This window comes from Panthera leo, chromosome D3 (genome assembly GCF_018350215.1).
Source record: "Panthera leo isolate Ple1 chromosome D3, P.leo_Ple1_pat1.1, whole genome shotgun sequence".
Lineage (NCBI taxonomy): Eukaryota > Metazoa > Chordata > Mammalia > Carnivora > Felidae > Panthera > Panthera leo.
The window spans coordinates 16,664,121-16,678,998 of record NC_056690.1 but is presented as its reverse complement, the minus strand read 5'-3'; the positions used below and the strand labels follow the sequence as shown (position 1 = coordinate 16,678,998).

Below are 14,878 nucleotides of genomic sequence, written 5' to 3'. Positions count from 1 at the left end.
CCCAGCGTTTGTTTTCCTTATTCATGGCACCCACCATCTGACATCTCCAGTCCTCTCACTGGTCTGTGAACTCCAAGAAGCACAAGGGTCTCGTCTTGGTCTTGCTCTGGTGCTCAATATTCAGGCCCCGGGGAATCAGGTTGCCTGGGAGGGAGTTCTCCTTCCCCCAGCAGCTGTGGGGGGCGGGGGGGGGGGAGGGGGAGTAGGGATGTTACCCCCTTGTTCCGCTGTAGTTCCCATCTCGCAGTTGTGGGGCACTGCTCCCGATGCCATGCATTTGGTCCTTAGCATCCGCCCCAGGACGCCTTCACCCTCCCCAGGAAACTGGCAATTCCAGTTGCTGACAAGGGTCTTCCCTTAGCACAAGTGTGTCAGACCTCCACACCCTCCCAAGCACCTACGCATCCCTCCATCCCTGTCTTTCTCCCGCTGTAACTCAGCCAGGCACCTGTCCGCAGCACTGACCCGCAGGTCAAAATTTGCCTTCCACCAAGGCCTTGCCCTGCCTCCCCGGAGATCAATGAAAAGATGTGGCAAAGTCCTTAATATGTTACCTTTCATTTAAAAGAAAGCCTCTAAATCCACAATACTTTAAAGCCAGATGAATGACTGTGGTTGGCAAATGCTCTGAGGCCTTCCTCACCTTTCTATTGGCCCACCTGAGCACCAGCACTGGGTGAAAGAAGACAGGAAAAAGCAGGAGAGGGGGAAATGAGTGAGTGAACAGAGGCCGACAATTGCTTTGGGTGCCACAGACCATCTAAACCAGACATACTTTACAATTGTATTGTCACCTCAGGGTTCCTGGGTGGCTCAGCTGGTTGAGCATCTGACTTCAGCTCAGATCATGATCTCACAGCTCCTGAGTTCGATCCCCATGTCAGGCTCTGTGCTGGCAGCTCAGAGTCTGGAGCCTGCTTCAGAGTGTGTCTCCCTCTCTCTGCCCCTCCCCTGTTCGTGCTCTAAGAATAAGTAAACATTGAAAAATTTTTTTAATTTAAAAAAATAAATAAAATTGTATTTTCACCTTAAACAAGAATGTTGTTTTATATCATAAGTAGGCAAATTTCCCAGTAGAGACAAAAACCAGACAATGGTTGCAGGAGGTTTGGGTGAAGGGAGGGAACTGCCCTTTGCCAACACCAGGAACCTGAGGGAACTTTCTGGGGTGACGCAAAATCCCTGTATCAGATTGTGATGGGGTAATAAGATTGCGTACTCATCCAACTGTACTCTTAAACAAGGTCAATTTTACTGCAGTTAAAGTACACCTTAATAAGCCTAACTTTATTTTTTATTTTTTTTAAATGTTTATTTATTTTTGAGACAGAGAGAGACAGAGCATGAATGGGGGAGGGTGAGAGAGAGAGGGACACACAGAATCCGAAGCAGACTCCAGGCTCCGAGCTGTCAGCACAGAGCCCGACGCGGGGCTCGAACTCACGGACCGCGAGATCATGACCTGAGCCGAAGTCGGATGCTCAACCGACTGAGCCACCTAGGTGCCCCAATAAGCCTAACTTTAAAATACACAAATGTTTAATTCCCAAAGTCCCCCAGTGAAACAAAGCAAAAATATAAAATCTAAAGCCAAACACTGTTCCCTGTTCACCCTAGAAGCCACCTCATTATTTACAGAAAGGTCACATAAAGAAACTCAGAGCCCATTCCCACCCCACACCTGCTCCCCCCAGCAATGCAAAGGGCCCACTCAGGACACAAGAGAGGATGCGTGTACTGTGAAAATCTTTTATTACTGTCTCTTGTGACAAAATAACATTTTTTACAAATATGTCACCTAGTTTACTTTGGACACAAAGACAATACAAACTGGAATGAGGATCTTGGGTGAAGGGGAAAGAGGAGGAAGGACAGATCAGGTCATTGATGTTTCTTATATTCTGTGAAAAATAGATTTACAGGGGAAAAAAAAATAGACTTTCACAACTTCAATGACTTTACATGATCCTTTGTAAAACAAGGGTAAATCCGCCTCCACCAGACCCCTCTTGTGGCGAAGATGTTCTGTAACATGGAATGTGAGTAAGTGATGATTTGACGACCAGGCTCTCACACTGGGGACGGCAGCACCTCTGCACAGGAACCCCTCGCCCCGTGCCCTGGCAAGGAAATCTATGCTGGGATTCTGGGGGCAGGCTGTCTCCAGTCCCCAAACCTCACTGACATCGTGGTGACAACAGCCACCAAAAGAAAGTGACTTGACAGAGAAAAAAGAGTGCCCTGGGAGTCTACAGGGGTGGCAGGACACTAAGGCAAGACTCACCTAATTCATCCAGTACACATAGCCTATGAAATCCATTCCAGAAATGAATGCGCCTTGAAGGCATTCCCCTTGAAGATTCCCCGTCACTGCCATTTCAAGAATCACTGGTCTACAGTTAGCCCCAGCTTCCCTGAATCACTGGCCCTCTCTGAGAATCAGATGGCCCAAAGGCCGTAGGTGTCTTCAGGGAGTCTGCATGCCCCTGAAAACTGCTTTCTCTGCAAGAGATCTCCGAGCCAACACACCAGGACGGGGAAGCCTACGTTAGCCCACAGCTACTTTAAGTTGTTATTTCTTCCGCGTACTCTTTAGGACAGAATGAAATCAACAGGGATCTTCTTTGGAAAAGTAAGAAGGGCATCTTAGCCCAAAGGTTCCACAGGAAAAGAGAGATACTCTTCCTGGAGATTCCAAGGCAGAGGAACAGGAGCAAGACAGGAGAGGAAGAGGTGCAGGCGTCAGGCCCCGTGGCAACAGACGGGCCCGGCGGTCTGCTGGAATGTATTCCTCCGGGAGCTGCCGCTCAGATACCAGCTCTGAACAGAAGGCAGGGTCTCCCCCGTGCAGGTCATTTTCCCCCTCCAATGGTATGATTACCCCCAAGACAAGTGCTATCAACAGTCCAGATAACTTAATAACATGGCCTCCTGATTCAACTCCTGATTGCTTCAGCTACTTTCAGAGAAAATATGACTTCCAATTCTCTCCCCAGTTCAGGAAAAAAACTTGAATTTGAAACTCACCCTGGTTAACACCCCAGGGTGGTTAACTCTGATTTCCTGAGTAATGAGACATACGAATCCAGACTCCCAGGTACAGAATACCAGACAGAACTTCTGGAGCAGAAGAGGGCATATCCCTGTCCTGGTGGGCACAGACTGAGCACATGGCCTCAAAACCGTCTCCAGTGAGACTAAGGCAAGCCAGTGGGGAGGAGAATACAGCACTATTCAGGCCAGAATGCCTGCCTCCTCTGCCCTCCAGGCAGAGGCTAACACTGCATATAAGAGACAGCCCACGAGTCCACACGACATGATCTATCCTGGGACATGTTTCCAAGACATACTCAACTGAGCAGAGCTCTGGAAGCTCCAAAAACCACAACCTAGATACTAAGTGAATATCAAATAGTAGAAAATCTCCTGATTAGGCCACTGTCACATAGAGAAGGGGCGATTCTCAAGCTCAATATGCACACACAAATATGCTAGAGGAGAAACCGAAGGTAAGGAAGCAGTGCTGATGTCTGTCCACAGAGGAGGAGGGAAGGAGGCCAATGCAGCTTTCCCCAGCAGCATGTGGGACAGAGCCACACATAAGGCACCTAGATTTGTAGTGGACTCCGGTTCTAAGATTCACCCGGCCTGGTGATGAGTAAGCTGTCTGCAGGGTGCCTGGTCTCTTCCCTCCTCAGCAGTTGGACCCAGTGCCAACACACACAAGTAAGGGTTTTCTCAGTGAGAAAGCTGCCAGCACCTGGCAAAGCCCAGATTCTGGCCTGGCACAGAGCACTACTAGGCCAAGGTTCAAGGCCACTCACGCTCTAGAATCCAAACAGGGAGAGACACTGGTTAGTGAATGCACAGGGGCTTTCTGTGGCAAAGCGCTGGCCCTTCCATCCTGGGCCCCGCATGGCTTTTGTCCCAAGCATCTTGGGAGACTGCTCTCCGTCAGTTACTATGATGCTTCACAATGACTATCACCACATACCTGGGCCCTTCCTACTGCTACCTTTCTATCGATGCAAAATCCTGGCCACAGCAACGATCTTATCAGAGGGTCAGCTAAAGCCACCCACAGTCAGACAACCATACGGAGCTGAGGTGGCAAGAGTCTATCCAGTAAGGGCCTGAGGACAAACATAACCCACAAGGATGTGCAAGGAAGGTTTTTTGAGAGCACCCTTTGAGAGCCACCTCAGGCTAGTTCATCCTTTCCAAACAACCAAAAGAACTCCAACTAGCAGTATGAAGGATCAGAATATGCATTAGAGGTCTGACCTGCCAGGATGGTTCCAGAAACTACTTCAGTAGAAAGATAGACAGGAAAATCCTCCTAAATAAGAAATCTACAGAGTTTCAGACGCAAATCCCCATCAAAGCCAATCCTGCAGGCTCTCCTGTGTTGAAAAATCAAATCCTTCCTTTAAGTAGCTGTTGGTCCGTAACTATATCCAGTCCCAACACGAGCCAGATTAGCCCCAGGAACCTGATTAATACTATCAGAAGTCTAACCACACATCACATATGCTGGGAACACCACTGACATCTTATAAAACCTCTCCAAAAGAAGCCTAGAAATAAAAAAATGAAACAAAAAACACAAAATACGAGGCCTGATGTGGCCTCAAGAGATCCTACTGCTCCGAGAGCAAACACTGCCACATTCTATTTCAGGAGATACTCAAAGGTTAGGAGGCAGGACACGCAGAGCAAGCTCGTCTTTCCTCCAAAGCGGGAACAGAAGGCACTGCCAGGCTGAAACCTTGTCGTATCCCCGGGAGGGCTGGCGGAAGATCCTGGAAGTCAGACAGAGAAGCAGGCCTCTCCACAACATGGACTTTTCAGTTTGGCAGCCCTGCCGGCCGCTGGTGCCTCCACTCCTGGCGCCCACACACACCCCCTTTTTTTCCAGTTGCTTTCGAACTACGCTCAAACTGAGGTCAGACTGTGCCACTGGCAATACTGCAAGTGAGAGGGCGAGCTGCCTGGAAGAGACCCACCGTTCAGCTTCTCACCGCACCCAGGAACCTGTGGAAAAGCCGCTGACTGGCAAGCCGGCTGGCCAGAGCCTCCTTACCCTGACACAGCTGTGTCCGTAGCGGCCCGGGCTCATCAGCACAACCAGCAGGCAACTATGACTACGTGAAAATAAATTTTCTTTTTTCTCTGGATTCCAGGAGCCTTACCCTAATCCTTCACTTTACTATAATACGTCTGCAACCTAAAGGGTAGGGGAAAAGGGAAGAAAAAGTGCTGGGGAAGAAAACACAGCACTGCTTGGCACCTCTCTTGGAGCACAGGAAACCACCACCCCAGCCTTGGCTTCCTGGGACCAGGTTCCAGATGTGTGTTGACGAACAGCAGGTTCAACCACCTCCATGTGCCAGGACCTCGGGCCACAGCAAAGCACCTCCCCGTCCACTCCCACAGCGGTCACTGGCCTCCATTATAGGCATAATCGGCCTTGTTGTGCATTATCAGCTTGTTGTCAACAAAGTAGAAGCTGTCAGAACGGGTCTCATAGGGATTTTCAATCATCAGACGAACTGCAGGTCAGAGAAAGGGAAAAAGCAAAGACTTACGTGTGAGTCTGCCCCACAGACTTGGTGGGGGAAAACTTAGTATCCCCTCTAGGGGCACCTGGGTGGCTCAGCTGATAAGCATCAGACTTCGGCTCAGGTCATGATCTCACAGTTTGTGAGTTCAAGCCCTGCATCAGGTTCTCTGCCGTCAGCGCAAAGCCCATTTTGAATCCTCTGTTTCCCCCGTCTTTGCCCCCCTTCCCCACTCTCTCCCCCTTCCCCACTCTCTCTCTAAAAAAAAAAACCCTCTTTAAAAATTAAAATTAGTGCCCCCTCTAAAATTCATAGGCCAGCCCTCCAGAACATGTGCGTATACTGTTAGAATAATGAGGTCAGAACAGAGGGGGCCAGGCTTAGAGAGCTGGAGAGAACCAAAGAGGCCCCCAACTTAAACATGATACCCACTTCAACACAAGGATGCAATCCTCTCTCTGACATGGCACTCCTTGAGCATCTCGAGCCTGGACTCGTACTCGGAACCCCAGGAAAACAGGATTACCCTTTGCCGAACATGGACTACTGCACATTGTTTATTCAGTACTTCTGGTCTGTTCCCCACCTCTAGACATTCTGGTCCAAATTCCAAAAGCTGTGCCTCACTGTGCCCACTTCCCATGGGCACTCCTGACAACCAAAGGAACCCTAGGTATACATGAGTGAGGGGTGACAAAGGGCAAGGAGCCTTTTCCGGGGATGGCTCAGGGTATTCACTCGCAAAAGATTCAGCAAAAGGTCTGCTTGTCTTGGGATCCAGATTTAAATCTCATTTGTCCAGGCAGCTGCCCAGGCCTCTTTCACCATTCTGGAAAGTCAAGATAATTAACAGTCACTACCTCTGATCAGTTCTGAGTTAACGATCACAAGCTATTTTGGTTCCTCTGGAGGAAACGCTCTGGTTTACCACAGGTCTCAAAAGATGAAACTGACTGTTGAAAGTCCTTTGGACCCACCTAGGCCAAAGTTACTTGGTTTATATCCAGAATATTGACCTCCACACTCTTTTAGCTTATGTGTTTTCAAGAAGAAAAGTTCTACCACCTTGGGTAAAAACTTGTACTACTATACATAATCTTTCCTTGCAAGTATCTACATATCCTGGCACAGCTTGGGGAGCGGGTTTAAAACCAGGACCAGATGCTGTCATAAACAGTCCACCCCAGGCAGCAATCCTCATTTTACCTAAAAGCAGCACTGCCATGTGACCGAAGAACATTCTGGCTTTCAGAATACAACAATTTTAAGGACATGGGATTCTGAGAAAACCAGTCAGTATATGCAGACCCTTCCCTACAACTCAGCCAAACCCCCACACTATTCACAGGCTCCCGCTCATATTCTCAATGTTCTGGAGCCATTCTCCCTGGTTACTAACAGATAATGCCAGCCTGAGAGAGCTCCACCAGAGTCATGGGAACTGATAAAGCCTGCTCTCTCTCTCGATGAGTCCACCTCTTCCCCTGCCTCGGCTCCTCCCTCTGGTGCCTCCCCAGCTTTTCTTCCACAGGACTACAGGATTACTCTTCCTAAGACGTGACTTCTGTCCTGCCATTCCTTCTGTTCCAAACCCTATGAGAGCTCCCTATTTCCTGTGGCTCTATTCTGACAGTCTATCTATGCAACCTCTACTTGCACGGAATGGGAAAGACGAGGCCCCCAGACCTCTGATTCTATTCAGTCCCCAGCTTAGCTTCTCCCTCTAAGGAGAAAGGGGAGGGCAAAGAAGGAGCGCCGAGCAGAAGCCAATGACTAGCACACAGTGGAAAAGCAAGCCTAACGGAGGCTCGGAGAGGCGCTCCGGCTAACCCTAGTCCCAGAAATCATCATGGCCCTCTCTTCCTCTTCCTCAGTCACCCCCTTTCCCTGCAGCAGGCACCCAAAGCAGATGGCCTGCATTATTAAAACCTCTGATGCTCCCATACAGGCAGAATTTGAAACCCTAGACAGGAGCACTAGGAAATGAGAAGCCTGAGGTCAAATGCCCGGAGAGGCATCATGTCACTACCTCCCTCCTCTGCCAGATGAGGGTGTTGGACCAGATAGACTCCAAAGTTTGTTCCTTCTAGTCCTAAGAATTTAGGACGGGGAAGAAGTCAGGGGATACATACTGACATCCTCAGAAAGCTGGGGAAACTCATAGATATGTTCACAAGTGTTTCTACTGCTGGGGATGCAGAAGCCGAAATCAAAGTCAAAGTTTTTCAGCAAGCGTTCCCGGAAATAGTGCCGCTCGATCATCCGGAAGTTTGACACAGGTTTGTCTCCCACTGTGAACTCCACTCTGCAAAATAAATCTCTGTGAGCCCTACTTTGCCTCCTCCCTTCTTTAAAGCCAACCCAGAACCCAACCGAGAACATTCTTTGTGGACAAACGAGTGTTCTCCCTCCAGAAATACTGGTACTCACGTAGCCCCGACTGTGCGGAGGCGGAGAAATGCCGGTGTGAACTGATAGCGGACAAAACGTCCCGCGCTGATATCCACATCTCCACCTTCCTCCTCCTCCTCCTCCTCTTGGTCTGAAAGAGCACAAGGAATCCTGAGCGTACTGTCTCAGCGCCACCAAACAACACAATCAGTTAACAGCACTAATACCAACGGCAGGATGGCTGATATTTACTGGGCACTTGCTACATAGCAGGCCCTGCGCTGATCATTTCACAGAATCCTCCCAACCCTGTGGAGAGTCATCATTATCTCCATCTTATAGATAAGGATGCAGAAGCCCAGAGTGGTTAAACAGCAAGTTCAAATTCCCCCAAACAGTACACGGAGGGAACAGGGATTTGAACCCAGGTCCATCTGACTTGAAGCTTGTTCTTATAAACATTAAGCTATTTACCTTTTATGTAGTTGAGTGGCTTGGGCCGTATCCTAAGAGTGAAGCTTGAAACAGGCTGGGTACTAGGTCCCTGGCATGGTCTATATTATACATAGTTATCAGGTCGCAGTGCTAGCTGCTAACCAAAAGAACGTGCCTACGAAGGTTGAAAATAGGCAAAAGGTGAGTTCAGAGAACACAACACTTTCTGACAGGCAGCAAAGACAAGCTCCAAGACATAATCTTGTCATTTAAATGGAAGACACGGGCCTACAGCCTTGGGGTACTGTAACGCCTATCCCAGGCCATGCCAAATCAGACACTGACAACCTGGGAAACAGTGAGGTAGGTAAGCAATGAGCCAACATGCTGGACCTGACTGAGGGTGAGTCTAGTCCATTCCTGAGCCCAGGAAATGGAAGTTTTGTAAAATGAATCAGACAACCATTTTAATGTGAACAAGGAGATAGTTCCCACTAGTAGCCATCCAGTATCCCACAAAAAGATTTTCTCCAGGTATTGGCTGAATGTGGGTGCAACTTCTGTCTTTTTTTAACCCCAAACATCCCTCTGCCTATCACAAGCCCAAGAGCAAATGGGGAACCAGACGGAGCAGGCGTTCAGAGCCAGAGACTCTAGAGCCCTCGCTCCAACAATGTGATTCAGAGAGAATCAGACCAAATCTCAGGGATTCAAACTCATCAGAACAAGTATAGTAGGAGGGTACTGATTCAGTGTGAGCATATTCTAAGTGAATCAAGATCCTTGCAGGTAAAGACTGGAGAAGTTGAAAACCAAGGTGTCTTTTTTTTTTTATAAATTTTTTTCTTCTTAACATTTATTTATTTTTGAGACAGAGACAGAGCATGAACAGGGGAGGATCAGAGAGAGAGAGAGGGAGACACAGAATGTCAAACAGGCTCCAGGCTTTGAGCTGTCAGCACAGAGCCCGACGCGGGGCTTGAACTCACGAACCGCGAGATCATGACCTGAGCCGAAGTTGGACGCTCAACAGACTGAGCCACCCAGGCGCCCCAAAAATCAAGGTGTCTTTACAAGTTCTGTAGCCTCCCTGTTTGAGACAGTTCAGTTTTGTACTGAAATGACTACTCTGGGCCCAGCCTAGTCCAAGTCCACACATCTGAAATGGCCATGGGGTCCTCGAAACATCCAAAGTACTGGGACATTTCGCGTAGGGACGTGAATACCACAGACCCAGGAGGCTGCCTGGCCCTGATCCTCCCAATACCAGCTAAGTATCCACAAGCTGGAGCCTTCAGGTCCAGCTTCAGGTCAGCACTAGATTATGAGAGCATGAAGGATGCCAGGTGGGGTGGGAAGACCAGGGCTCTAGCCTTGCCTGTGTGATGAACCTGAGCCGAGACCTTCTCAGGAAAGCCCTTCGACCTGTCTGGGCTACTAACACCTGCCTTACCAAATTTACAGGCTCTTTCTGAGTAGCAAATCATTATGAGAAGAGTTTTGCAAAAAGAATTCTTGATTCAGACCTCAGTGGATACTGCAGTCATCTGTGCTGGTGTTCCAGTAACTAACTCCAGGGGGTGCTCCGTCTCCAGTGATGAGCTCCAAAGACTTTGATGTGGCCTGGCTAGCCAGAGAGGAACCACCCTGGAGCTGCGTGCACTACAACACAGGAAGCATCTATTCAAGGCTAATTTAAGGAATCCCAAGTAGATGAGTTCATAGGTCTGGGCTTTCTGTTCCTCCAGAAAATAGTGGAGATTAACATCCAAACTAGGCCTTACAAGAAAACAGAAGGCACTGTTGAAAGGAAAGCGAGCGAGAAGACAGGTGAGCCTGGACTGGGACCCCCAGCATGACCCTTCCAGTGTCCCCAGGACACACGGCTCAGGTGAGCTTTCTTCATTGTACTTTTAATTCCAAGGTTTCCTTTCCTAAGCAGAGGCAACATGGTAAGAGGAATGAGCACAGGACCGTGGGAAAGTCACTTGGAAATTCTGAGACTCAGTTTCCTTATCTGGAAAATGGGAGTAATAGCTCCTCACAGAGACGTGAGGATCACATGACCTGATGTAAACAGAAACATGTGGGACACAGCGCCCAGCACAGAGCAGATACTCAGCAAACATCAGCCTCTTAGCGCAGCTGCAAACCAGGGCACCTGGCAGCCCAAGCTTCAGGAGGAGGCAAGGAAGTGGACACGCTGAGTCCATGCCACAGGATGCAATGGTACACACAAATTCGAGCTTCAAGGACCTTTTGAAGTGACCGCTACAGTACTGAGGCCTACCTGAAACACAAGGTTTGGCAATCTCAAAAAGCACCGTCCCTGTCTCCAAATCTCGAATTTTGAAGCGGGTGAAATCAATACTGTAGATGTTATCTTCAGGTTTACATAAATAATCTGAAATGAGAGACAGAGAGAGAGAGAGAGAGACACCAATGCTGTTAAATAATCATCCAAAACTACCATTCATTTCTTCCTCAAGTTTTGAAGCAAACTCAGGTTTTTTTCTTACACAACTCACTTAAAATACACTCAAAAACTTCCCCTTACGTTAAAAGCAAATGTTGCAGGAAGAGAATAAGGGGATCAAAGAAAGAAAAAAAGAGCATGGATTTGGTTTGCATGAAAGATTATCGTAACACTTTAAGAAACAGGGATAGTATAAGGGGATTCCTTTGGAAACCCCTTGAATATCACAACAGGACAGAATTTTTTTTTAGAAATCCATTTAAAAACATTCATGCTAATCTAATGGCTAATATAGTACTTGTTTGCCAGCCATTAGTATCACAAAGCAGAGAGCAGCAAACTTTTTCTGCAAAGGGCCAGATCACAAATAATTTAGACTCTGGGGCCACACTGTCTCTCTCACAACCACTCAACTCTTGTCACTGTAGCGCAAAAGCAGCCACAGACAACACACAAATGAATGAGCATAGCTGTAGTCCAATAAAAGTATTTACAGATACTGAAATACGAATTGCATGTAACCATGTGGGGCAAGATTTCTCCCCCTCCCCCGCCGAACTATTTAAAACTGTAAAAACCATTCTTAGCTTGTGGGCTGTACCAAATCAGGCAGTGGGCCACATCTACACAGGTGACAGGACAGACTGGCTGGTGAGGGTACTGGGCCAAAGTAACGTGGAACCTCTGACAACCTGAGCAGCTGGTCAATACAGTACTGATCAGAGAAAACTTTGCTGATTTCTTTCTACGATGACTCCTGACCGCATGATGGCAAACTGAAGAGCTCCTGATTACTTCATAAATCTGAAAAAGACTGAGGAAGGTTCTGCACCTTTAGAGGGTACTCCATACACAACTGAACGGAACAGGCTAACAAAATCCAGAGGTCACCAAGCTCTGACCTGTGGCTTTCTCCAGTAGGCTGCTGACATGAATTTGAGCCACAGCACCAGTCCCAAGCCCCTACACAGGACCTCTGCCCACCAAGAACACTGCTTAGGGCCAGGCATTACAACGGCCCGATTCCCCCTTGGTATGAGGAGAAAGTAGGAGGTTAGAAGGCTCAGGTGATGAGCACTTGTATGCATTCAGGGCCCCGAATGAAAACTGGGTCAGAACTGAAGAGCAAGACCTACTAAAGATATACTCGGGCATGCAACGGACAGGCCCGACCCAAAGAGTGATGGCAAATGGGGACATGGAAATATCCAGAATCAGGTTAAACCTCTTAAGAGATGGCAATTCCTTTTCATACTGGCTGGACCAAGGCCCACCGCCTGAACTCCCATCCCCACATCACTGGAGCTGCCACCAGCTCCCTGAGGTACACCCGAGTGGCCCCAGGCTGACAGCTAAAGCCGTTCAGCAGAGGACACTGGGGCAGCCTTAGGTCCGTGGCGGGAGTGCGGGTGCTGCAGGGTTAGAAGTGTGGAGGGCAGCAGGGTCTAACAAGGTGACTGCAAACTCTGGGGAAGAAATAGCAAGACAAAGGGCATCAGGTCAGGGCTCGGCTTGGAAGAGAACAGAGAAAGGAAGGAGAACCAGGACAGGGGGGGTGGGCAATATGTTTCTTCCCACCCGTACCTACATCCATGAAAAGGTGTAGTAGAATGGTTGCACGACACATTCTCGATTCACTAGAACACGTGTCAAGAGCAGGAGTCACATTTTGGATCGTGTACATAAACTGAAACTTTATCAACATACTTTTTAATGTGGCTGTTTAAAATCTGCATGAAATGCCACTGTTTGAGGAAGGAAGAACGCCCCTGCACGCAAAGGGACAAGGCCTGGGACCAAAAGAGGTAGGGCGGTCAAGCCAGGCTGGAGAGGGGGGCTGTCAGGGGCCGGGGTGCAGAAAGGCGGAGGAAGAAGGTAGGGGTCTGGGCAGGCAGACGCTGCAGAAGCTGGAAGTGGGCAGGCTGAGGGAGCCTGGCTCGGCAGGAACTTCACTGATCCCCGTGGGTCTTCCAGGATGAGGGGGCAGCAGTCCCACTTACCAGGGTCAAGAGGATCCAGTTAAGCTTAAGGGGGGGGGGGGGGGGCTCCCTACCGACACAGATCCAGCTGAGGAGGAGAACGGCCGGCCTGGAGGTCCAGCTGCGGCCGGCCCAGGAGAAGCCTGGCGTGGCTGGACGCAGGGGAACGCGGTCAAGCTCAAAGAGAACCCCCTCCCAACCTAGGCTAGTTGAGGGTGGGAGGCGCAGAGCTCGCCCGGCGGAGTGGCCGGCGGCGCGGCCTGGCCGACCGAGGGGGCCACAGGGTGGACCCCCGGGCCGGTCAGGCGGCGAGCGGCCGGCTCCGCTGAAGGCGACAAGGGGCCCGGGGCCCGGGGCCCAGCGCGAGGGCAGGGCGCGGCCGAGCGGGCACTCACTCTCGGTGACCCGGCTGAGGCGCAGGACGTGCTCGGGCCGGATGGTGTCCAGAGCCAGCAGCTCCTGCTCCGTGACCGCCGCCCCGATGCCGTCCTCTGTCGCGTGGGGGGGCGCCTGCCGCCGCGCCTTGAGTCGGTTCAGGACACCGCCGCCTGCCTTCTTCTTCTCCTCTTTGCCGGCCACCAGCGCCCCCGGCCCAGCCGCTGACCCCGCGGCCGCAGCCTTCGGGTTCGACCCGCTCATCGCTCCGCCGCCAAGATGGCCGCCGCCTCCGCAGCGCCGTAACTATGGAGAGCGGGGGCGGGGCCCGGGGTGGCACCTGGGGAGGGGTGGGGCGGGGGCGGGGGGCGGGGGCGGGGCCTGCGGGTCAGCGGCCGGCTGCCGTCTCGCCCGCTTGGGCCCAGCCAGGTGGTAAGCCGCAAGGGTGGCTGGGGTGCCAACCCCCAGACTCTCCATCAGGCCCCCAAAGTCACCTCACCTCAAATGTCTTTAAAATATTTCATACAGTCAAACGACTTTCTGTCATATAAACTGTAGACAAGGCATCTTGAGAGAGTTTTTTAATCTGTAGCACAGAAGTTAAAAGTGCTTGCCTTGCAAAAGCACCTTTCCAGAGTACAGTTTCTAAATCCTACTGTGCCAGGCTTTGGGCTCGACCTTGTGCTAGACTACAGGGAACGTAAGAACATGAACGAGGACTGGGATTGGGTCCACCTTATTCACTATTGTATTCTGGCAGTCCAGCTAATGGCTGACACAGTAGGTGCTCAATAATGAGCGAGTGAGTGAAGGAATGCTCCACTCTGAAGGAGCTTCCCCTTTGCTGGGACAGACTGTGAAGTACATAATTCATTATGTGGCCCTTCCTCTTGACCAACCCAGTAAGTATGAATGAACTCAAAGAGGAGCCAGATGACCGACTGCTCTAAAAAGAGGTAGAGCAAAGATGCTACCGGAACACACAGGAGTGGTCGGGCCAATCGGGAAGAGGCTTCACAGAGGCAACATCTGCACTGAGCTCTGGAAGTTAACCATGACTTCACCAATTGGAAGAGGTGGGCCAGGGGGTTGAGTGGGTGAAGGGTGGGTTGAGGCCCTCCTCTCACACCCCTGGTTGGCTCCTTCTCTAGGGATTCTGGATCAACAGTCTTCTGTGTCGGAGGCCTGGGCCTACAACTGATGTAGTGTGTCTTCTAAGCGTGGTATCACATCTTACCCAGACTTAGGCCAGAGTGAAACTCCACCTTTCTCCCCATGGTCAGCCTCAATACTTAATTTATGCCAGGCTTTGCTGTGTCCTTCTCACCTTATGTAAGGGGCTTGGGAGGGGCTGACAGACCTAGCCTCGTTCCTGGACAAAATCCAAACCTTACTACACCCCAGCTGCCCAGCCTGGTGGAACAGTATGTGGCCAAGTTCCTATCTAAAAACTGTCCTGTCTTTGAGAGATTACCACGGTGGCATTTACCAAACCGTTCAGGAAAATTTTAATAGATGTGTACAAAGAATTAAAGTCCTTCCCTTTGCAAACAACTCTTTTAAAACCACTCAGCAGTGAGTGGTTACTGAAGAATTTCCAGAACTTTTAATATGCTACTTAATTGTGAATCACCAGGAGGGAGGCTCAGAATGCAGCCATT

The 14,878-nt window shown here is 50.0% G+C and overlaps 1 protein-coding gene across 1 annotated transcript; it reads right to left on the bottom strand.

Annotated features, from left to right (window-relative positions):
• Positions 1–1,735: 1,735 nt before the first annotated feature.
• UNC119B (unc-119 lipid binding chaperone B) lies at positions 1,736–13,502 on the bottom strand. Its single transcript, XM_042910542.1, has 5 exons — positions 13,238–13,502; positions 10,678–10,791; positions 7,992–8,103; positions 7,694–7,866; positions 1,736–5,552 (listed from the first exon to the last, which is right to left on the bottom strand). The coding sequence occupies exons 1-5, from the start codon at positions 13,479–13,481 to the stop codon at positions 5,440–5,442; spliced, it is 756 nt and encodes a 251-aa protein (XP_042766476.1). The 5' UTR covers positions 13,482–13,502; the 3' UTR covers positions 1,736–5,439.
• Between the last annotated feature and the right edge of the window lie 1,376 nt (positions 13,503–14,878).

Excerpts from the sequence above, each read along its gene's own strand:
- UNC119B (XM_042910542.1), bottom strand. The coding sequence starts at position 13,481 with ATGAGCGGGTCGAACCCGAAGGCTGCGGCCGCGGGGTCAGCGGCTGGG. Across the intron at positions 8,104-10,677 it reads TGCCAAACCTTGTGTTTCAG|ACCAAGAGGAGGAGGAGGAG; the intron begins GTAGGCCTCAGT and ends GTGCTCTTTCAG. Across the intron at positions 7,867-7,991 it reads CTCCGCACAGTCGGGGCTAC|AGTGGAGTTCACAGTGGGAG; the intron begins GTGAGTACCAGT and ends TTTATTTTGCAG.